This window comes from Equus quagga, chromosome 7 (assembly GCF_021613505.1).
Source record: "Equus quagga isolate Etosha38 chromosome 7, UCLA_HA_Equagga_1.0, whole genome shotgun sequence".
NCBI lineage: Eukaryota > Metazoa > Chordata > Mammalia > Perissodactyla > Equidae > Equus > Equus quagga.
The window spans coordinates 100810624-100835455 of record NC_060273.1 but is presented as its reverse complement, the minus strand read 5'-3'; the positions used below and the strand labels follow the sequence as shown (position 1 = coordinate 100835455).

General features: G+C 48.1%; 1 protein-coding gene across 5 annotated transcripts in view; it reads right to left on the bottom strand.

Moving 5' to 3' along the window:
* The window catches only part of MCC (MCC regulator of WNT signaling pathway), a 411658-nt gene that overhangs the window by 19642 nt on the left and 367184 nt on the right, over window positions 1-24832 (bottom strand). For all 5 annotated transcript variants that reach the window (XM_046665743.1, XM_046665741.1, XM_046665742.1 and 2 more), the window contains 4 exons: window positions 22367-22550; window positions 10990-11224; window positions 5603-5809; window positions 1794-1894 (listed from right to left, as the gene is read on the bottom strand). In XM_046665743.1, the coding sequence (XP_046521699.1) occupies window positions 1794-1894; window positions 5603-5809; window positions 10990-11224; window positions 22367-22550 (727 nt within the window). The remainder of the gene's footprint in view (window positions 1-1793; window positions 1895-5602; window positions 5810-10989; window positions 11225-22366; window positions 22551-24832) is intronic.

Here is a 24832-nt window from a genome sequence, read left to right as displayed (position 1 = left end):
CCCAGTTGGAAGCAGGCAGTGGATTTGCATCCCATGTTTCTGGCACAGTCAACTCATTAGGATTTGTTGAGGGCATTTTCCTGTGCTGCTTTCTCTCTTCTCGCCTCAAGCAAAGCAATTACAATTTAACCACATGGCCAGAGGTGCTGGCAATGTAAAAACAGAGCTATTACAACTTGGAAGGAAAGACAGAAAGTGATAGTGAGTAAATCAGGAGGGTAGTGAAGTTCCCCACAAGGCAGCCTTCAATCTACCATCAGCTTGGAGGCCACACTATAAAATAAACAGCCCGGCTAGATGAGGACAGCAGCTTATAGCCTTCCCCTCCTATCCTGAATCCCCAGAAATGATAGGAAATGTGTTTTTAAAAAATCACTGACAATATTAGAAAGCAAGGGGTGCTCTTTGTATACCGGAAACCATGAGAAATCATAAAAAAGGAAGGGAAGATTTTCTCTTGAAAAAGGAAACTACAACTCAAAATGCACCCAGAAGAGAGCTGCTACAAAAGGAAGAGATGAGTCAGAGGTGCTTCCACCAGAGGTGCTGGCCATCAGGACAGGAGGGGACCAGACGCTGGGGTCAGATACACAGCCTAGGGAGCCATTATCAGCCAGGAGGAACAGAAAGCCCAGAGGGTGAGCTTGTGAGCCAACACCAAGAAGAGTCACAAAACTCAACTGTAAAAAGAATTTACATGTGAGGAAACAGAGTTAATGCAGCAGACAGAAGAAAATTTTAGAATAAGTATAAGAAATATCCTCAAAGAGATGCAAGAGGATATCATACTATTAAAAGAGATGCTAGATTTTATCACCAAAATAAAAAACTCAACATACAAGCCAAACACCACAATGGATACAGCTAAGGAATAAATTAGTGAGCCAGAAACCTGAGCTGAAGACCCTCTCTGGAACTGTGCTGTCCCGTAGATACTGTAGCCACAGTCACGTGAGCCACTGAGCACTTGGAATCTTGGCTGGTTTGAATTTGAGATGTGCTAAAAGTATAAAATACATACCAGATTTTGGGGGGGAAAAAAGATCATAAACTATCTCATTAATATATCCTTTTAAAAATACTGATTACATGTTGAAATATTTTGGATACATTGGGTTATATAAAATTTGTTATTAAAGTGAATTTCAGCTGTTTCTTTTTACTTTTCTAATGTGGCTATTAGGAAATTAAAAATTGCGTATGTGGTTTGCATTACACGTCTACTGGACAGCGTTGCTCTAGAACAGAGTGCGAAAGGATCGGGAGGGTATGAAACGCTGAGAGATGGAAGGCAGATCTAATGAATCAGCTCTGCTTCTCCTTGCAGAAGGAAAGAAAGAAACACTGAAACAATGGAGGAAAAATGTCCAGAACAGAATAAATACATGAGGCCTTCTGATTGGACAGGGCCAGAGATGCTGAAGGGAAGCACTCCCACTAAAGTTGGAAACGAGGTAAAGCAGCCTGTGTTGATCGTCACCATTTAACACTGTCCTGAGGTTCTAGCCAACGCAGCAACACAACAAAAAATCAGACATTTTCTATTTGCAGGTGAAATGACTGCCCATACACTCTCCCCTGCCATTCCCCTTTCGAAAGGCCCGGCACCAACAGGGCTTCTCCACGCCTGCCCTCCATGGCCTGGGCAAAAGGGGGACGTATCAGCACCTCCTCCTGGCCAGGCAGGCCTGTCATGATCCATGAAGAGGCGACATGAGCAGCCAAGAGAACCTAGAACAAAGCCATCACTGCTGGAATAAATTGCTTGTGGGGGTCGTGGGAAGGGTGCTTACCGACGGATGGCATTGGCGAACTCCGCAGCCAGCTCACTGTCACTGCACGTGGTCCTCAGTTCAGCCAGGGACAGAGCTGGGGAGGCAGCGTCTGCACACTCCTGAGGAGAGCAAACATGTTCCTGTGAGACCTGGAGCCGCCTGAGAGCACCCTGGAGGTGCACATATGCTCTACCCCACGTATCCTTGACCTTCGGTCTTTGCAGGCTGGCCAGGGGGCAGTGAGCACTCACTGGGAGCCAGACACTGGTCTGAGTGCTCCACGGAGATATTCTCTTATTTAATCATCCTAATGACCCTCTGAGGTGGATGCTATCATTATCCTCATTTTACCAAGGAGAAAACCAAGGTACAGAGAAGTGACACTGCCTCAGGTCACCAGGTAGGAAACAGTGGAACCAGGATGCAAACCCAGGTCAGCCGGCTCCAGATCAGTGCCCTTCACCACTGGGTTAAGCCTCCCGTAATTTATATAGAAGACAAGTGGGAAAAACACATGAGGATCCTTGCCCCCCATCCCACTGGGAGAAAACCAGTCTTCTCTAGATTTAGGAGCTTTACTGGGTTCAGTGTAATCATCTAGAAAGCCCAAGAAGGAGGAAAAAAGCAGTGCACTCCCACCCATGTGTTAGCATTAGACAGGAACTTGACCTCATTGAAACCAAATCCTCTTATTTTACAGATGAGGAAACATAAGAGCCAGAACTCCTAAATCCTAAACTGAGTTATGACTGTTCATAAAGCAGTCCCCATACCTGTCTGAGCACTGTACGTTCTCTGTGTATGGACAGAGGGCAGCAGCGAGGCTGCACGCTCATCTCATAATTTGCTCAGCAGACATTTGCTGAGGATCTACTACACCCCAGGCTTGAGGATAAAAAGCTGTGATCTGTTGCAGGAGACGGAACATAAACAAAGTCATAACATGATGGGATGAGAGCTACAAAGAAGTCTGAATCCAGTGCAAGGAGTCCAGATGACAGGAGGGTCTCTGAAGCCCACTCTGATACAGAAATGCCACCACACCCCGGGGCTCCTCTGCAGCAGCACAGCCAGCATCTGAACACCCCTTCCCTCTGCCGTGTCCTCCGCCTGCACTGCTTTCCCCCCCTCCTCTCATCTAGCAGTCTTGTGGACCCAAGCCCCCATCCGCCAGCCCACGGAATCCCCAGATTGCAACACCCCCTCTCTTTGTATATCAGCTCCCACGTGATGTTAACATTGCTTAAGTCTCCTTAAAGGTAGGGACAGCTCTCTCTCACCCAGTGCCTCTCAGTGAACACATCTGGTAACATCTGTTGCACAGCGACAAGAACTGCAAAAACGTAATGCAACTGGGGCAAGATTTGGGACCCAGCTTGTTGGCTGGAGGGAAGTTTTAAAACAAGCATGACACCCACCCTATGGTGCAAGAGTGGATGTCTAGAACCAAATCTGGCTGCCACCTGTTTTTATAAGGCCCACAGGCTAAGAATTATTTTTCTATTTTTAAAATCATGAAAAAAAAATCAAAAGAATATTTTGTGACACGTAGGAATGATATGAAATTGAAATTTCAGTGTCCATAAATAAAGTGTTATTAGAACACGGCCACACCCATTTGTATCTGTATCATCTCCGCTTTCACACTACGATTCAACAATGGCAAAGTGCAGTAGTTGCAGCAGAGTCCCTATGACTCAAAATACCCAAAATATCGACTCTCTGGCTCCTTACAGTTTGCTGACCCTGCTCCAGGCTGCTTGCCTCATCTTACCCACAATTAAGACCAAATGAATAGCCCAGAAGGGAGAGTCTATGAAATAGTAAATGGATCTCATATTTCAAAGACAAGATAATCAGCTTACTCTGATTTCATTACCTGAACAACACAAGGTACTCTTACAAAGCTTCTTCCCTAATGTACAAAAAATAAAGTTAAAAAAAATCATCTGGCCTTCTCCATCAAAGAGATTTCCGTACTTTGAAGCCATTCCACATAACACAGGGCGTCCCCCAGTGAAAATAAATACCAAGAACCGGGGGAAAAGGCTCTGTTCATGGGCCTTCTGGCAAGGGCACCTCCAGCCCACCCTAAGAACACACACAGACACCGGAGCTCTGTCTCCCAGGCTCTCTCCCAGAGTGACTGCTGACCCACAAAAGGCTACACAGAGATTTTTAAGGTGTCCAGCATGGAACAGAAAATCCCATCGTCTTGAGCCCCCAATGTGAAGCAGCTCTGCGCTGGCCGCGGCCCACCCCGGCTCGCCGCCTCCCACGCATCGGCAGACGGTGTCCTGGCGCACTCGCACGGTGACCTTTCCAGAGCCGCAGCTGCTGCAAACCCTTCAGTGATTCCTCACTGTTCTCAGCATAGCACAGCGGCTGACATCTCCAGCCAGTGTATCAATTCTCTTCCCTCTGGGTCTTTCCCCGGGGACATTCCACCAGCCCAAAGTGGACTTTCTTCTCTGCCCTGGCCCTCTACATCAGGCTGGTTCCCACTCTCCACTGGGTCTCAGCTCAGAAAACCTGACCCCAATCTCCAAATCTGGATTTTGTGTCTGGCACTCAGAATTGATCCTCGTACTCAGGACGTTGTGTCACTGTGTTATGATCATCTGTTTGGCCATCACTGTCCCCCACTGGAATGTAAACTCTTGGAATTGCCCCCAGCACTGTCCAGGACCAAATCACATCTCTCAAATGAAAGGATGACTGAAAAGCAGCCGGGATCTTGGGAGAGCTGGCCCAGCCGAGTGGCATGGCCGTGGCCTCCCTTGGTTCCTTAGTAGGTGAGAGGTGGGCAAAGTATAGCTGAGGCCCTTGGTGAAGCATGCTTCAAAGTGCCTGTTTAGGGAGTGACAGTTCATGCCACACGGCATCCGCAAGTTTGTTTTCTTTGCCGTCCACAACCGTCCTGGAGACAACCCTGCCTTTGGGCTGTGAGAAGCCATTCATTAGACCAACAAGTCAGCTCATGCCCACAAGTCCTGGGCCTCAAACAAACCGGGGTCAGGAGAAGCTGGCATTTATTAGGAACAGGAAATACGGTACACAGAATTTCAGTACCCTGGGACAAGGGGTATCATTCTTTAGGGTCCAGAGCTTTTTTTCCTCCAATGCAGTATTTGGAATAATTCTGAAATATAGTATGACGGAATGAGCTTGGATTCTAGGAAAAAAAACAACTGTGGGCTAATGACAGTCTGAATTTGCAAGATGATATCACCTGGCAGCCCACTCCCTGTGATATCCTGTGTGTAATCCATCCTTGCCTTCCTCCTCCTCTGCCTCAGGCTGCTTCCTGCTTCCCACCTCCCTGACGGCAGAGACACCAACAGAAGTCAAGGAGGCAAGAAAAAGAGGAGGAGGAAGGCCCGTCAGCCAAATTTGGATTAAATCATGATTCTGCCATTTATTAGCTGTGAGACTCATTTCTTTTGAGCTTCATGTTCCTCATGTAAATGGGATAACTGTTTCTTCCTCAGATTTCTGTGATCGACAGATGAGGGCTGCTGTGTGAACCAGCAGAGGAAAAGGAGGTGAACTAACATCATACTGTTGTCCAACTGCAAGGTCACTGCCCTGATAAGACCATGACATGTGGAAACGCTTTCACTATTACATAAAGTGAGATGAAAAGAAAAACCATGGATTTGGTTATTTTGCACTCAAAATGTCACCTTCTTTTAGATATCTAGAATGGCCTGTAGTTCCTATGCAAATAAAGAAACTGAAGCCGCAGGGCAGTGAGGGGCGGTGGTGGCAGCTGGGCAGGAAGTGAGGCCCGAGCCCGAGGTGTCCCCGTGCCCCTTGGGTCCTACCTTGCCCGACTTGTCTTTGCCGCCGCTGCTGGTGGAGCTGAGGGACCGCATGCGCTGCTCCTTCTGCTCCTCCACCTCGGACTTCAGGTGCTCGATGTGCACCAGGTAGGCCTGCTCCTGGGCCTCCCGCGTGCTCAGCTTCAGCTCCAGGGCCTTCTTCTCTTTCTCCAGGAGGTAGAGCTGGGCCTTCAGCTCGGCCATCTCCTCCTAAGGAGTACAAAGCATATGAGGCGCCCACGATGTGAGAGCAGGGCTGATGAGGCACAGCACCTGAGTGAAGAGGGGGTCTGCGCCTATAACCCCAGACCTGCAGTAGAGTTATCACTCGCAGCATAAGATGACTGGGAAGAGACACAACAGCTGCCTCCACACATCCGAAGATGGACATGTGGACAAAGCCATGTGCTTTGTCACTCTCTGGACCCGAACTAAGATAAATGGGTAGAAGTCACAAGCAAGCAGATTTTGGTTCACTATAAGGAAAACCTTTCTAACAACTAGAACATTGCCCATCCTCCATCAAACAGGCACATCTGTCTTGCTGGAAACCAGTTTTCTAGCATGTGGAGGCTGAGCTCCATCAGTCAAAGAGGTCATAAAAGAGGGTCATGCATACAAGGCTGAGTCTAAGTCCCTTCCATTTCCCATTTCCTTTTCCATTTTCCATGGCACCAATCCATCTATTTAACCACGGTGTCCTGCAGCTGAGCCAGGAAGGCGGGCAGGGTCCACAGCAATGATCTCGCCTCCAGCTGTCCTTCAGGGGCCCAAATGAAGCCAACAGAAACAAAACCCTTCACAGATGACTACTCATTAGGAAACTTCTCAAAGTATCCTAGAGAACTCAAGTTAGAGTTTTCTACAGAGAATAAGAAGTGACTCCAAAATGGGACAGTGCCATGTTGGGACCAGGAGCCGGATAACACTGAAAACCACCAGCATTTATTGAGCAGGCAATACTGTCTTAAGGGTTTACATGAAGTAACTCACTGAATCCTTCCAACTTGAGGTAGGTGTTATGTGGATCGCCATTTATGGATGGGAAACAGAGGCATGCAGAGGGAAATCCATCTGCCCATGGCTACTGGGTAAATTGTGGAGCCAGAGGTTGAACCGAGTCCATCTGGCCCTTGCATGACTCTTGTCTCCTCACCTCTGCTGGAGGGTGAGTCCACCACCGCATGACCATCAGGTCAATCTCCCCAGCTATCTCTGTGATCTTACTCAAAAAATTCTTCATAATGCTAAGTCACTGCCTTGAGAGGGATTCACCAAGGTCAGTGATTCTGGTCACCCCCAAAGTGACCCTTCTCTGAGGAAATAAGCCATTGGCCTGGTGTGCTCTCCTGGATCAGCCAGAGCGGGGTGGGGGTGGATGTTCTTGCCCTCCAGTGTGGGGAAATACCTAGAGGGACCCACCACAGCTTGTCATACTTGAGGCTGGGGTGCATGATACATGGAGAAGGCAATGTGCTCAGTGACTACCCAAGAGAAGAGGCCAAACCTTTTCTAAAGATGAGACATAAAACCAGGATGAAAGGTATTTCCATACACCGAAGCGTTCTCATCTATTGTCAGTAGAAGCAGGATTCTGAAGGTTCTGGCAACACTGCATAATGAGCTAATGTGGATAATTATGCCCAGAACAACCATAAATGCAAGCTTGAAAGAAGGGAAGATGAATTCATGGGTTCCAGAAACGAAGAGGGACCTCCGCCCAAGGGAAAAGGTGAGGTGGCCATGGCACTGGCCAATGGTAGCAGCAGACAGGTATGGAGGTGCTAGCACCTGGGACTTTAGCACTGATGCAAGGGTGGGGCAGAGAGCCAGAGTGAGATCCCTACAGGAGCCAGACTCTCAGAGAAATGGCTGAGAGTAAGAGACTAGAAGACTTCCTTTCTGGAGATGTGGTGAGGACACCTGTCATCTCAGGCTCTGGGTGGGAAAAGAAAGAAATCAGAACCTCAAACTTGTGTAATATGTAGGCGTGGAACAGGAATCCTAAGCCAAGAACATAACAAAAACTAGTCCTAAAGTTCTGAAACCCACGAGTCCCAACAGTTCTAGGCACAGAACCACTGCGGAGGGACATTTCCAACCCAGGACCCACAGGACACCAGGGAAACACAATCTCCCTGAAGATGAGCTGGTACGCATGTTCTTCCCCCAACACACACACACAGAGAATGGAAACGAATCACACTGAGGTAGAACCAGCAGACGCAACAGAGAGAATCAACATTTACAAGGACCAGAGATAACAAGCGAAAAACTAGAAAATAAATATTTAAAATAATTAAGGAGATAAAGGAAGAGGATGAAAGAAGTGCATATTCAAAAACGAAGAATGGATTTGAAAAGGAACCAAGTTGGTCATTTAGAAATGAAAAGCTGTTTACTAAAGATCATGTATAAGAAGTAAAAAAAAAAAAAAAAAACCCAGAAAACTCGAGTTTCTCAGCAGTTCTTTTAGAACAAAATGGTGAAATCCAACCTAATCTGCCACTAACAGGTTTGTTAGGGGTAAGCACACGTCCTGGAACCTACTGCTAGGGACGCACAGAGAAGGGAGATGACTGATGTTTATCCTTCAAAAAACTCACAGGAAGGAGCCAAGCTAGAATGCCAGCAATGCTGCCCCGGATCATAATACTATGGGTTATTTCTCTCCCAGCTTTTTAAAATTTCTACTCTTTCATGGGGCTGGCCCCATGGCATAGCGGTGAAGTTCGAGTGCTCTGCTTTGGTGGCCCAGGGTTCACAGGTTCATATCCTGGGCACAGACCCAGCACTGCTCATCAAGCCATGCTGTGGAGGCATCCCACATAGAAAATAAAGAAAGATTGGCACAGATGTTAGCTCAGTGACAATCTTCCTCAAGCAAAAAGAGGAAGATGGGCAACAGATGTTAGCTCAGGGTCAATCTTCCTTACCAATAAATAAATAAATAAATAAATAAATTTCTACTCTTTTAGAAAGTTTCTAAGATGTGTACATATTTTATTTTCTACTAGGAAGGGGAATATTAGAGCTTTTATTCCACCAAAAATGTCTCTCCTGGTCAGAATAACACTGAATTTATTGCACAACATATCACCCTGAATAGAAAAAGGAAATCTTTAGTCTTTGGCCAAAGGAAACGTGATGTTTGGGATAAATAACGGAAGGCAGCCTCACAGCCCATGCTACAGGGTGCAGAGGCCCACAGAGGGCTCTGAGTGGGGAAAAAGGCACTGTGATTATGGACCCAACACCAGGCTCATGGGCAATGAGAGGAATCAGCCAACAGGGCATGAGGATTCCCCAGAGGGAGCAGAAGTCAGGGTCTGAGCTGAGTGGGTGGGACCGATAAACCAGCTTAGAAACAAAGGGACAACTCCTGCATCTGCTGCCACCGGCCAAAGTCTTCCCAGGCTTCACCCAGACCTTGAGCAGCCAGCAAGGGTAGGGATGTACCAAGCAAGTCACCAGAGTGTGTCGGGGAAGACCACTGCCGACGGCTCCTCTCCCCTCTCCCGAGGTAGTATAACCAAAGGTGGGCCTGCCCTTTTCTCTGAGGACAGTGCTGGTCCCAACAGGAGAGACCAGTTACGAGCATTGTTGTGACCCACCCTGGCCTAAAGGACCTGTCTCCAGTTCCTAAACGGATAGTGACCCAGCTTCTGCCTGACAGCCCCTCCCTCACGTCTGAACTCCTGGGAACCAGGGAGACTGCAGAATCGGAGGCTGTGCAAATCAGGCCTTTGTGCACGGGAGAGCGGGGTTTGGAAAGCTGGCTTGGCCCAGCCCCAGCTCCCTGCATCAGCAGGCCTGGCAGCGGTCCTGTGTGGAGTGGCCCCTGCAAGTTCCCACCTCTGCTGTGGGCCTGCTGAGAGCAGACTGCAGTGACACAGGACCACACTCCTGGTGGGCAGTTGTTGCTGCCACCCAGACCAGGCACAGATGATACAATCCAACTCAGACACTAACTTCCTGCAGTTCTCAGAGACCCCACAGGTTATGGGCACAGACCTCTACAGAATGCCATTTTGCTTCAGAGCCAGCCACAGTCTCAGGGGGTCCCCAGGCCACCTGCACTTCTCACTAACTGCCTATGAATTCAGGGGTTCCCACAAACTCTCAGGATCAATAAATTGCCAGAACACTTTGCAAGACTCAGGAAAGCACTATACCTAGGATTACAGTTTTAATATAAAGGGTACACATAGGGTGAAGTCTGCAAGAGTCCTGAACCCTGATCTTCCATGTCCTCTGCCCATTGAGTCAGGGTGTGTCACTCTACCAGGCAGCTTCTCTGTACCTCAGTGTCCAGAGTTCTTATTGTGTTTCATGACACAGGCATGATTGGTTAAATCACTGGTCACACGATGGAACTCATTCTCCAGCCCTCCTCCCCTCCCGGGAGGTTGAGGGGCCGAAAATCCCAGCCCTTTAATCACAAGATTTGTCCTTTTGGTGACCAGCCCCATCCTGAAGCTGTCTGGGGGCATGGTGAGTCACTTCATTAGCATAACAAAGACATTCCTGTCACTCAGGAAATTCCACAGCTTTTTGAAGCTCTGTGCCAGGAACTGGGAACAAATACCAGATATATTTTTATCATGCCACAGCTGTCTTCTGAGAAAGCACTTAGCAGGTGAAGGCCTAGCACTTGGCACCCCTGGAGAGAAAGTGGCAAAGTGCTTCCTGCTGAGGGGATGGCAGTGTTACCACTTCCCAGTGAGGGGCAGCAGCTTTCCAAGAAAGCCCCTCCCGCTCTAGGGAGACCAGCAGCTGAGTCAGCTGGCCGGGCGCACAGCCCAAGATCTTATCAGGAAACTGACCAGCATTAGTGTCTGAGCAGCACAAGCAAACCTCATGGAGGGCACTCTGATCTGAGCAGGCCCCACACAGCACCAAAGGGACAGGAGTGTCAGGAAAGCAGGGCTTTTGTCCAAATTCTGCAACTGGCCTCACCCTGTTCTCCCCCCACCTTCAGGTTAACATCAGCAGCATTGACCCAAGAAGCACTTGCAAGCATTCGGGAGATTAGGGGTCCTTTTAGAGGGACAGAAGCTGCTCCACTCTGCTGAGGTCTCGTCCGGCTTCTCTCGGAGAACGAGGTGTTCCAGAGCGGGGCTGGGACACCCTGAGGCATTCTCCAGAGTTCAACTCACCCCTCCAGGAACACGTCCAGCCCAAGTGCACCCCAGACATATTGAAACCGTCCCTGTCTACAAATGAGCCTCTGGCTCTCCTCCAGGAGAGAGGCGACTGAACACGAATGGGGGTGATTTCTCATCACCAGCTGACCTGCCTTCAGAGGGCCTTTTTATCCTTTGTCTTGAGGACAGTGGGGTGAATAGGAACAGGAGCTATGACCAGGTTCCCAGTCCCCATACGGATACCTTCATGGCCATCAGCTCTTGCATCAGCACAGCGTTTTCAAGATCGAGCCGCTGGCTGTCTCCCCGGGGCTTGACGTCGTAGCTGAGAGGATCGATGTGGATGCTCTCCAGCTCCAGCATGGTCAGCTTGACTGCGGCCCTGTCATTTTTGAGCTGCTGGATATAATCCTTCAGCCTCTGCTCATCTTCTTTAGTAAACTCGGTATCACAGCTACTGGCTGTGGAGCTGGTGGTGCTGAGAAGACAGACAGAAAATCCATCACATTCCCAAGTCACTGTTAATAGGTCTTCCCTCCTCACTCTTCTCCACATCCCATCTCCCCAACAGTATTTAGACGGCAGTCCAAAAAGAGCATTCTTCACAGTAGAGTCAATTGACACCGCTTTTAGGAAAGAAATATGTATGAAGAATAAGAGAAATGCTTACACCCTTTAACACAATGTTGAGGACCCTAGAAATGAATTATAAGGAAATAATTCCACAGAAGCAACAAGATACACACAAAGATGTTTCATAGAATATAGGGTTTATGAATTATAGTACACATCAAAAGGAGAGAAATGATGTGGCTATCACAGTAGTAATTATGACAATGGCGGAGACATTTCAAGTGAAGAAATAGGATGAAAAATAGTATGTGTGTAATAAAAATAGGTGTGTGTGTGGACAGGACCTAAAGGGCTATGTTAAGGGAACAAAGCAAGTCAAAGAACAAAATACCTATGGCATGATCTGTAGATGTATGTGTGTGTGTGTCCACACACTCACATGCACACACACGTCCCAGACTGCTGAGAGTAGTCCCCTCAGGGCAGGAGCTGGAAGGAGTGGCAGTGAAGGGGGATGCTGTGTACCATGAAAAACACAGGTGTGTATGATACTGCAATCACACCAAGAAAGCAGGGCGCCCCCAGGCCTCCACAGCCATTCCTCCCGTAGCACGACTGAGTATGGGTCCACCACAGGACTCAGGCAGGTCCAAGGGGTCCTTGGCTGCCCACGCTGAATGGAGACGGGCAGGGGCTGCCAGACCTAAGGGGAACCTCGCGATGAACCTCAGGAACGTGGCGGCCTGTGAAGGCTTCTGTGGGACCCAGACCATCATGAAAGGGTGAGTACCACAGGAAAACTGAGGCTCTCAAGACAGTTCTGGCCTTTTCCAGCAGTGGGGGGCTGCCCCCACTGGCTCAGAATGAGGCCCACTCCACCCAGTTGGTCCTTGAGCATTTGAGGCCAGCGTGGGCCTACTGCAGTTTCTCTGGACCTATACTGGACCTGCCTACTCTTGATGGGGCCCACACAGAACCAGCTTTGGAAAGATGGCAGAAAAACAAGCAGGGGCCCATTTAACTCTCGTCAAAACAGGCTAGGCTGGCATTACTATCTTTGTTGTTGTGGATTTGGAAACTGAGGCTTAGTGACATTAAGCGGCTTGCCCAGTCAGGAGGCTAGAAACTGGTGCAACTGGACTCGGGCCACAGCCTTCTCATTCCACAGCCCTGCTTCCTAAGATTCCTGTCACTAAAAGCTGTGCTACAAGCAAGGAGTGGTATCCACAGGCTGTTGGCTGCCACGAGCCCAGGCCTGTTCTCCTCACCGCACACTGGAACAGAGACAATGGGCCCAGGCCCCCAACTCAGCAGATGTAATCTTCTGATAACCTAGGTTATCAAGGGCCATTCCACTCTTGTTCATGACACATTATCAAGAAGATAAGGCTTCTGGGGAAAGAAGGGTGAGAAGGGATGGTGGGCTGGCCCTCTGCCATTCAGCTAGCTGTGCACATAAGGAAGAGAACGTCCTAGGGCTTGGGGTGGTCTGAGAGAGAACTCCTGCTAGGACTGGAAGCTCCTGAGCACCAGAAACTCTGGGGCTGCCTCCCATTCCCTTTGCCCCGACAAGACAGGTAGGACACATCGTGGAGATGAAGAGAGCAAGATCGACCTGACCAACACACAACACCTCTTCAGGGATTTCGATGGTTAATTTTATGCGTCAACTGGGCTAGGTTCTGGAGCCCAGCTGTTGGCGAAACACCTGTCTAGATGTTGCTGTGAAGGTATTTTTCAGATGTGATTAACATTTAAATCAGTAGACTTTGAGTAAAGCATATTAGCTTCCATAATGTGGGTGGGCCTCATGCAATTAGTTGAAAGCTTCAAGAGAAAAGACTGAGATTCCTCGAGAAAGAAGAAATTCTGCCTCCAACCAGTCTTCAGACTTAGGACTGTAACATCAACTCTTTCCTGGGTCTCTAGCCTGCCTGCCTGCCCTGCAGATTTAGGACTTGCTAGCCCCCATGAGAACTGGAGCCAATTCCTTAAAACAATCAGTCACTCTCTCTCCGTAAACATGCCTGCGTGCGCACACACACATCCTATTGGCTCTGTTTCTTCGGAGAACCCTAACACAGAGGTGCTCCCTTTATCTGTGACCGGAGCATCTGGAAACGCTTAGCAGATCTAGAGGTAGCATGGCTCACCTCTCCATGCCTACTTCCTCATCTACAAAATGATGTCATAACGGGACCTGCTTCACGAGTTTGTCATAAGGATGACATGTGGTGAATGAAAACTGTTCAGAACAGTGCCCAGCACCCAGCAAGCCCTCGAATGCAGCTATCATCCACTAATTTAAGAAATACTGGAGTGCCTACTACAGGACACTCTTCTAGGCCTAGAAAAATCCCTGCCCTCGTGGAATTCCTATTCTAATAGAGGAGACAAGCAAGTAAAATATACAGTACATCAGACAGTGAGAGGTACCATGGAGAAAAGTGAACAAGGTACAGGGAATGCGAAGTGGCGATGGGATCATTATTTGAAATGGAGTTGTGGGGAAGGCCTGCCTGATAAAGGTACATTTGAGTAGATCCAAAGGAGGTGAGAAAGAGAGCTATGTGGCTATTTGGAAGAACACTGACCCAGGCAGAAGACTCAACAAATGCAAAGGCCCTGAGGCAGGGGGCTTGGCTGGCAAGAATGAGATTGTGGCTGAATCAGAGTCAGCTAGAGGAGAGGAAGGAGAACGGGTCGGAGAGGAGAGGGCCAGGTTATGTAGGGTTTTATCAGGGTCGTGTCTTTTTCTATAGAATTAGAATGGAAGCCACTGGAGGGCAGTAGAAAAATAACGATCGGCCTCACATTTTAACAGGATCCCTCTGGCAGTGGCGCTGAGGAGAGAGGCAGGAAGGCCCAATAGGGAGCCACTGCACCAATCCTGAGGAGGGAGGGTAGAAGCTGGGAAGGAAGATAAAATTATTAATTATCATTGTTTTTTCAAGCCATATTTTAAAAACGATGAGAAGGGGGGCCAGCCCAGTGGCATAGTGGTTGGGTTTGCATGCTCTGCTTCAGTGGCCCAGGGTTTGTGAGTTCGGATCCTGGGTGCTGACCTGTGCACTGCTCATCAAGTCACCCTGTGGCAGTGTCCTACATACAAAATAGAGGAAGGCTGGCACAGATGTGAGCTCAGAGTCAATATTCCTCACCAAAAGGAAAAAAAAAAAAAAAAAAACGATGTCGGGGAGAAGCAGCAACATCCTCCATTTGGAACACTTCAGGTCAATTTCACAAAGAAATGGAGCAGCTCAAGAGAAGCATCAAGACAACTGGGAGCCCAGCGGGGCACGTGAGGATGAGAGCTACCAAATAAGAGGGTCTTATCTAAGGAGGAGCGGGGTCCCTCCCTCAGCCTCTCAGCGTTCTTCAGCCTGCGGACAGCTCGGGGAGGCAGGCCTCGGACAAACCACCAAGGGGGGCTTGGAGCTCATCTTCACGGACTGGCGGCCCTGACGCGGAGGGACAGATGTAGGACGCTCCACAGGCAAACGAGCACCGGAACTAAAGCAAACGGAAGTGGCGGCACTGATCGCCGAGGTTCCAGGGCCGAGTGTGAGGGCGCTCACGTTGCGGCAGCTCGGACAGCGTGACGCTGGGCAGGATCAACCCTTTTCCTCCAGTGAGTTGGGAGGGGGCCACTTAGGGACGAAATCCCTTCTCGTGAGGCTGGGACTCAGGATTGGAGGTTCACTTTATCACCCGAGTCCTTCCTTTCATGGAAAATTATTTTGAAAAGTTTTAAACATACAGAAAAACACAGAGATTAACCAGCACCCATGGACCTACCACCTAGGTGGCCTTTTTGTCACATTTTCTTTGGACGACTTTTTTAGAAATAGAACATTAATACTTGGGGCCGCCTTTGTTTCCTTTCACTTAAAAAAGAAATTTCAAAATTCAAAGAGCACTGGGAGCTGGAGATCTCTAATTATTCTGCAGGCACGGAGGTAATAATGCTTGGGCAGAGTCTCCGTTTGGCAGGGCTGGTGCACCCCGGGTGGCTGTCAGAGCAGCCGCTGGGCTGGGCACAGCAGCATGGCCTGGGGGCTGGTTAGGAATGCATGTTCCCAGGCCCCCAGCCCCAGGACCTACAGAATCAGGGACATTGGAGTGGAGCCAGCAATCTGTACTTGAAGGCACCCTCCAAGGGATCCTGAGGCACGGCCAGGTATGGGAACCTCTGGTCCTCCCCACAGGATACGTGGGTCTTTCTTTAGTCATCTGGGAGGTGACAGCACCCTCCAACATTCTCTACGGAGAGGCCACTATGCTCTTGGGCTGCCCTGGTGGGTGCCAGTGATCGCGAGCAGGTCTCCAACATCAGACAGACCTGAGTAAATACTCTTCCTCTGCCACTGCCTAGCTGTGTGGCTCAGAGTAAATGAGCCAACCTTTCTGGCCTGCGGAAGGGTTGGGGGGCGGGGGGGGGGGACAAAGAGTTCCCATGGCAACAGGTTGTGGAAAGGAGACAACCGGTCCTGAGCAGGCAGGACCAGCTAGTGCTGCCACACAGCACTTGCTCTGGGGGAGGAAGGGGGACAACTGTGCCAATGGCCCCGTGACACCCAACACCAGACTCAGGGAGTCCCCCAGGGAGGTCAGCCGCCTAGCAAGTCGTGCAGAAAACCCCCATCTGAGGGAGAAGCAAAGCGGCAAGTGCTCCACCGGACTTGAGAAACCACCAAGAACCATCAGGGAGAACACGAACGTGGGTGGGCAGAGGCGGGCAGGCTTTGGGGTGTCCTGGAGCCCTCGAGGGCCCGGGGCCTGACCCCTGGCCAGGCGGGGAAGCCTTTTGTTTCACCATCTCTGCTGTGGGTGCAGTTTTTAGAAAGGAAGAAAAAGAAAAAAAACAAAAGATCGCCCTCCACAGATCCTACCCCTGTTGGAAGCTCAGAGGTTTAAAATGCTTTTAGCAGGGGAAAGTTTAATTTCAAGTTAAACCACAGCCCCGCAGCCCCTCTGGCTTCCCTATCTCCCTTCCAGGACACCAGTGGGAACAGATCGGGCGAAGTTAATTACAATTCTGCTTTGTGCCCTTGATGCTCCACTGCGGCATATGATTATGACAATGTCAAAGGAGGGGAAGCCACAGGCCTTCCCTCTGGCCTCCCGCAGACAAAGGAGCTGCCTGCATCCTCAGGGCCTGCCGCCAGCCACTGGCCGTGGGATTCAGCCACTAACTCTCCCGCCTGGAATGCCGGGTGATCTCAGTTGTCAACGGGGAAGAAATCACTTTCCTGCAGGCCGGTGTACTCCTCCTCTCCAGGGTGGGAGGCTGTAGGTGTTCTCTGAGAGGGACTGTGGGGAGGGCGGCAGATCAGGAAAACCCCAGCCCACCCCAGAACGGTGGAGGCGCAAGTTTTTGCATTTTGCTCTGGAGCTGGGCCAGGTCGTGTGGGTTTCTCCTTTCCATGATGCTCTGCTTGAGCTCCCCTCATGCTAGCTTTGCTCTGCATCCCTTAGTTTTCAGTGGATCCTTTGGCGCACTGTACACAAGGTGGCCTTGAGCCGGGTATGGCAGGGGAAGTCCACCCTGGCTGGGCCTGGGACACCCCACCCTTCTGGCTTCCCTGGCCCCAAGGGGACATGGATGCAAGTTTAGTCAAGCAGCCATCACCTGCAAATTTCCTTTCTTCTGTTCCTCTCTACCATGTCCAATCCTTATCCTCAAGACAACTTCCCATCCTCCTTTTTAGAAGAAAAATCCATTTTTCTTCAGATTCCCTGTCTTGTCTTGGCAGCAAACTAGAAGGGCATTTCATCTCTTTCACCTTGAAAATCAGATGGCTTTTGCCTGAAGTTTTTATCACTGTCTTACCTGGCCCCAGGTGAGATCGCACTTCTACCAAGGAGCAGCTCATTTTCAGAAGGAAAGTGACGCCAGGCTGGCCTTCTGTTTGGCTGAGCATTTTAGATTTATTTGGAGGGGGTCAGCCCAGGTGACACTCGGCCATGTCAGCCTCTCCTAAGCAGCCCCATTCCTCCAAGCACAAGGTGGAGCCTTGTCAACTGCCTGTCTCTGCAGGGTTGTGTTGTGGGTATCCATCCACTCCTCCCCCGCCTTTTTTGGACAGTTCTTTGTCACAAAGGACTGAAAACACTAAACACAATCCAAACCTCTTAGGTCTGTACGCTCTTGAGTGGTTATCAGAATTCTCTAGGAGGAGAAGCAGAGGTTAGATGAGGGAAAATTTCCTAACAAAATACAGTTATGGGAAACTCTGCTGCTAGATAATTCAAGTCCTCAAAAAGTGCCTGGTTTCAGAGAGCTCCTAAGAACTCAGATGAAGGGAGAAGTCCAAACGAGAAACACAGATGTTTAGGAGATAGATTCTATTTCTGCAGCCATTTTTAAAGGTGCTGTTATAATTAATGGTGATGGAAGCCAGGCATCTCTGAAACAAATATTGACCTATTCCTGATTTGGTCATTGATAACACACCAAGATAGTCACCCACTACGCCTGACAGCTACACTGTTGCTAACAACTTCGCTGGCATTAGAAAAATTAAACCTTATAAGTGATTTTCAACATCACTAATATATTTAGGGTATTCTTTTGCCTACAGAGTGGCCAAAGTGAAAAAATGTATACCAGCCAGTTTCAGCAACGGGATGGAAGAAAAGGGCCTCTCATACACCGGCTGTAGGAGAAGAACTGGATCATGTACGGAAGGCCCTTTGACATTTGACACTTTAAAAATTTTTGAGTCAGTAATTCTACTGCTTAGAGTTGGTCCCACAGAAACTACACAAGTGGGACAGGTATAAGGACAAGGATGGTGGCTGTGGCAATGTTCTAATAGTGACAAACTAGATACAAGTGCCCAAGAAGAGAAAACTGTTAAAATACATGATAGACTGACATCCAATGGAAAACTATGTAACTACTGAAAAGCATGACACACATGGAAAGATGTCTAAAAATGTACTGTTAAGGGAAAAAAGCAAGTTTTAAGAGAGTCCACATAATAGGATCCTTGTTAGGTTAAAAATGAGATGCAGCCATGTGTTTAAAGATGTCACGTTTTGGTCTGCGGAGCACATGGCTTCCCTCTTCTTCTGAGACCTGCTCCTCTCTTCTCCATCCACGTGGCTCCTGTGGGGATGGCCACGGCCACAGATGACTGGGGTAGGCACCTGAGCTTAGCTGGCAAGGTGGCAAGACATCCTTCCCCGGGATTTTCTTACTTGACACCAGTGGAACCGGTCAGCCTTGTGCACAAATGCAGCTGGTGTGCTGGCTGGCTGCCGTCTGGGGAGCCTGCCTGCAGCAGCGAGGAGAGGAAAGCAGATGTGGGCCTGGCCTGGCCATGCTCAGGTGCCTGGTTCCGCTGCTGCTCGGGCTTCTTGTAGCCCTCGGCCCTTGCCTTCAGCTCGGGCACGCAGCTCCTGCGTGGGAGAGCCGGCATCCGCCCAGTAGGACTCCTTCTTAAGCTAGCTGAGTACGTTTCTGTCACTTACAACCAAGGGTCTCAACTAATAAAAAATTGACAGTTAAATCTCTGGAAATATACCCCAAACTGTTTGCACTGTCCTTTCCAATGAGGGTCCTAGCATGGAGAATTTTATTTAATGCTTTGATTTTAGTTGTTTCTTTATTTTTACAATGAGCATATACTTTTTTCTGAAATCAGAAGTTAGGTCTTAAAGAAATAAAAAGCAAAAATAGCATTTCAGGTCTCTACTTAGTTCTCTTAGAATCTAAAAAATAAGTGACAGGGACATTTGAGCAGGAGGCCTGGGCACCATGCTGTCATGTTGGGGGATGTGTCTGAGCTGGACTTTAGAATTTCCTAACACTTCTAAGCACTAATTCCAAGGACTTTGGATGGACTCTCCCGATACTTGGATGAAGAAAGCGCTTCTCTTTTTCAGAGCAAAGAAAAGATGACTACGATAACAGCCAGATCTAGTGCGACTCTCATTCCTGGAAGCTTGCTGATGGTGGCGGCACAGGCCTGTCCTGACTGGATGGCTGTTTCAATTCCATTCACCCTTTCAATGGACACGATTCCACTGTCCTCAACCCTTCTTCCCACTCCCATGACACTTTATCTTACTGAAGACTAGCTTAGAGGGTGAAGACTGGGCATCTCTGGAGCTCCACCACCCTCCACTCCAATTTGGAGATTCTGCCCCACTGTGCGTGCTCAGCTAGGTGGTACCCTCGCTTCCTGCGGGTACCCAGAGGCTCACAGCCAGGTTGCAAACAACAGACTCACACGGCTCACCATGATCCTCACCTGATGGCAGCACAAAAGGTACTCAATACCCCTCTCCATGAGGGCAGACTTGCTGCGGCTTATTCTGTCTTGGCCACACGTCCTTTTGTAGATTTAGATCGATGACTGTGCTTCCACCAAATGAACTAAAACTGTGCTGCTTGACAGAAAGGGTGGGCTTGATTAAGAAGTCCTAGTCCCACTTCCCAACAATTGAGTCCATTTGCCTCTCTGTTGTGATATGTTGACAAAGCTATACAGGCAATCAACATTACCTAGTTACTCTGTCCATTAAGACAGTTACACTTTCTGATGAGGCCATGGCTGTATTTTTCAAAAATGAAATAGCAGTGTCCCTGGGCTCCTGCCAACAGAGTCAACTGACGAGTCAGCTCCCATTCTTATTCTCCTTGCTGGTAACTACTCTTCCGTTGCTCCTCTTCAAAATCATGACCCTTCTATCACCAGAGCTGCATGTGTGCTGCCAGAAAGGCATCTGGAGGCCTGGGACTCAGCATTCTTTTCCTGAGACCTTCAGGAACAGCTGGCTGACACTTGGATTAGAATTCTCTAGGCCAGCTGGTTACAGTGGGAGGAAAGGGGATTTATGGAGCCACATAAAACTGCAACTCTGGAAGCTCCTTTTCTTTCTTTTTTCTATAATCTTGACATGGGGGAATATCCGAGCTGGAATGGTAAGATTTACAAACAAAATTAATTATTTCAATTATGAAAGAGTCTGGTGGTTTGGGACTTTTTTCTGAGCCCACATTTAACATAAACAGTCTAGCTGTATCAACTCCTAAGAATGTGGGGTGCCACATGAATGCCCTGTGTGTGGTTCTTTTGTACCCACTCTAAGCTGCTCTGATTTGGGTGGGGAGTGTAAAAGTGAATTTTTAAGGAGAACTGAATGAAATCTGAGCTAAAGACCTCTGTATTTTGATAGGAAGATCCATTTAAGACTGAACGTAGTTCAAAGGTTATTCTTTAGTGAGGGCATCCTTGAAAACAGAAACTGTGTTCTGAATTTATCTTAACCTACAGAAATATATTACCTAAAATTAAATTTCTCTAAGAAAATTGTCTCAAAATTAAGGCTCATCTATATGTTAAAATATTTCTGAGAAATATTCACAACCAGGGTCTCCACTAAATAGGTGGTGAGAAAATGCTCCCACTCCTGACTGACTTAAAATTTGTATCTGATTTAGATTAAAACAACAAAATTATTTTTGGGAGTGGGGAGGTATGAGCAAAAGATCTGTAACACACACCTTATAAGCTACTGAAACAGCACACATTTCCTGTCAACCCAATTCTAATGTTCACTAGTTCAACAGAACAATATCACTGACAACATGAGAACGACATTTCTATTCTGAACGAACATGGAAATGATAGATTATGTACATCTGGAAAAGTCATTAAGAAGAGTATCTGCTTTCTGGGTTTAAATAGAAAAATCTGGTTTTAAGAAAAAAAAATTATAATCTGTGCTTCACTGAATAAGACAAGTGTTGCTGGAGTCAAGAGGAAATAAGTCCCTTGTGTTTGTGGGCACCTGGCCAACTATGTTATTGGGAATGTCCCCTTTCTGGAGGCACCTGGTCCAGGACCGGTAAATGGATGCACTTGGGCAGACGGCTGGGTCCTATCAGCGGGAAAGAGAGATGGGAACATTAAATTGCTTTCAGGGACCAAGAAAACATCAGTATTTCTCCTTTGGCTCTGAGATTCAATCTACCCTTATGTGATTTTGGTTACGTGATCTGCACGTAGACAGTTTTTTAATGTCATGAGATCCAAACTGGTATAGTGGAAAGAACAATATGCTTGGTGCTGAAGTCCTGGGTTTGAGTCCTGATTTCTCTCTTATCTACCAGCCATGCGACCTTATTTAGGCAAGTTACTTGCACATCTCTGAGCCAAGGTTTTCTCACCTGCGAAAATGGGGTAAGTTACCCTGCCTGTCTTTTATGATTTGGCCATCAGATAAGAATCTCTAACAAAGTACTTTCTAGAGTGAGAACTGTCTATACAGGGAAGGCGTTGATGATTTTAGGGCTGTGGTGGCAAGAAATGAGACGATCATTAGAAAAGGCTTCATTCTGAACCTCCACTCCCATCCAAAAGAATCCAATGGCTTCAGTGAACCATGCTCAGCAAGGTCTTCATGGCTTTCCTCCCCATCTTTTTCAAGTACTCACTTCAGTTTTCTAGATTCACAGACACGGAACTTGAACTCAGGTTCATGAGTAAGTATCTACTAAGCACATGCTCTGAATATCGCATCACTCTACAAAGCAAAAAACATGTGAGAAGAGGCTATTGCCTGAGAAGAGCTTAGAAAAGATAGAAGCACAAGAGGAAGGGAGAGAAGAGAGCCTGGAAACAGGATGCACGGTCTCGGTCTTGGGTGCTTAAGGACTGTTCGCAGCAAATGGGCCTCAGTGACCCCAAACGCTTCTTGGAAACCATGAACTATAAAGAAATGGAGACTAGAACAGAATGGGGGAAAAGAGCACCAGACAGAAAGGCAGGTTCTGGTTCCATCTCTACCACTTCCTTGAATAAATCACTCCTTCTCTCTGTGCTGAAGTTTACATCTTGGCAAAATGAGAAGGCCCTTTCCAGCTCTCCCATTCTGATTCTCTGACTGGATGGAGCATGCTGCAAGCCAGGGGAGAATGCTGCCCTTAAACAAGCCTCATGGTCCCCGAGAGCTGGGTCACAGTACGTCAAGCCTAGTCAGTGGAATACATGTAGACACACATCCATCTCGTGGCAGAAAGGCCAAGAATTACCTGGTGTGGCTGTTGGAGGAGAGGCTCTCCCAGGGCTGCACGCTGCAGCCGGCCACAGCAAAGGCTCCCCCGCAGCTGCCATCCAGCTTCATGAGCAGGGCCTTGGCGGCGTTCTCAGCCGTCTTCCGGCAGTCGTGAGCTCGCTTGAGCATCTGAGTGATGTTTTCATCCCCTGACTGGTCTCCTACATTGCAGAGAAGCCAATGGATTAATGAACACAGGTCTAGATAGGGCAAGCCTGGGAGTGGGTTTGAATAATCAGTTCTTAGTTACTCAGGGCTGAGGAGGCACAGTGGAGAGGAACTAGCAGTGGACAGCCAATGAAGAGATCGTGTTCTGGGCCTGGCTCTGTCACTGAGAAACTGTACTTAGGAAAGCATTCCTCTGCTCTCGGCTCTACTGTTCTCATCGACAAATGAAGGGTTGGCTAATGTGATCTCTGAGGTCTGTTTCCAACTCTAACAGGCTATGATTTTCTAATTATCTAGGCTCCTGGGGTCTCCTCCCACTCAGTCACAAGTCTACTGTTTGGCCATTCTTCCCTGTGTTGGCACTTTGCTTGTGAATGAGGGCAGGGAGAAATTGAGGCCAAACCGTGCCAGATCTCCACCATATCTACAGCTTTGGTTAGAGCTTCGTGTAGGCAAGACAGACAAAACTAATGGTTAAAAGGAGAACTTTACATTGGCTCTGTATTTTCTGTACTGATGCTATCCCCAATCTTTCTCTCTCAGCTTGGTCACAGTCAGTGGTGAGCCAAATGCCTCCAGGAGCCAGGTAACTGGGCTGGAGCAAGACGTCAGGAGTGGCGGGCACCAGGCACAGTGCCAGACAGTGAATTCCCTGCCCAGGATGTTCACATTCTCGTTGTGTTTTAAACACTGCGCTGACCAAATCAGTCAATGGTTTGCATCACTACAGCCTAGACCCATGGTCTTCCAAATATTTTCATGTGAAATCTTACGCCAAAGCCTAAGATACAAAAATGGTTAGTGTGCAACTGGTTGAACTGGGAAGGGGTAGGGGCCATACACTCAGCTTCTCCACCCTCCAAACCCACTGTTGAGGCCCAAAGAAACTCCTCCAGGATCCCAGGCACAGTTTGAAAACCACTGGTCTAAATCATGTAGAATGAACGTAATGAATGCCTGTGCAGTCAACAAGAAACAAAGGAAAAACCACAATGATTGATACTGTGAGTAAACGTCACTAACGAGTACTCGCTCTGCTGTGCAACTACATGGCCCCTTAGGGCAGAGCGACAGGTCAGCTGCCTCTGTCAGCAGAACGGAAGAGCGAGATTTAATAGGGAACTGCTAAAAATTAAGCCAACCCTCAGTTTTACAGAGAGAGGGGAGGAACTGTGGGTGTGCATGTCCTGCATGCTAAGATTCCCCGACCCTCCCTCTGGCCACTTCTCTGACCACGTTCATGCCTTTCCACCTTCCACAAATGAGATATTTTACAGACATTTCACCAACTGACTGTTCTTTGAATTCTGAAGTGGGCATACTATTACTGACTGGCTCATTTTATAAATATATCCATGAGCTACACAGGACTAGGTTAATACAAAGCATTTTATTATTGATTTTAAATATTTTAAATGCAGATTTATTTAAATCCTTTCAGCTCCTACAAGTAACTGTGCTGAGCAGATACAAGCTTAATAAAAGGCACCTTTTGAGGATGGAATGGTTTAAGACATTCTTCTGATACAAGCTGGAAACAAGATGATTGATTTTTTTTCCCTGTAATTGATCATCTTCCTTAATACATATATTTAAAAAAAACTTGATGGTAGGCCAAGATCATTTTAGGATCTGTTTAATATGAGGAATAAAGTTTTATGGTTCAGTTAAAAGACCCTGAAAAATGAGGTTTCTAATGGAAATGTTGGCAGAGTTTCTCCTTCTGGGCTGGGACGGTAATTCTATTAAAAAAGAGAGAGAGCGGAGAGGAGGATGGCTGCCTGTACAAATGGGGGCCTGCTCCCTTGCTGGGTAACTTGGATATGAAGCAGGAAATTAATACCCAGCATACTTCCTTTCTTTCAGATTTGCTTCAGATTCCTGTACACGACAAAACTGAAGGAGGAAAAATATGCAAGTGTTCAGTGCAAAGGCTGGACCCCAGGCAAAGAGGGAGGAGCTGGCAAGAAGGGGGGTGGGGGTGGGGATGCATCCGGGAGGGGCCCTTCTTTGCAAGGTGTGTCCTGGGAGGACCAGCCCTAATGGGAGCTCATAGCTCTCGAAGAAAAGCCAGTCCATGACAGATGGCCTGGTCTCCATGGCTGGGGACTTCTGGCCTGTCACACCGCCCATCTCTGGCTCTGGCGTGATCCGGTCACTTCAATTTTTTGTTTACTTGCCGTTGCTTCTCCAGAGAAGCCGCTATTCTAAAGTGTAGGCTGAGGTGGTATCCAGGCCTTAGCACTGAGAGATGCAATCTTTCTCCCTTGATCTC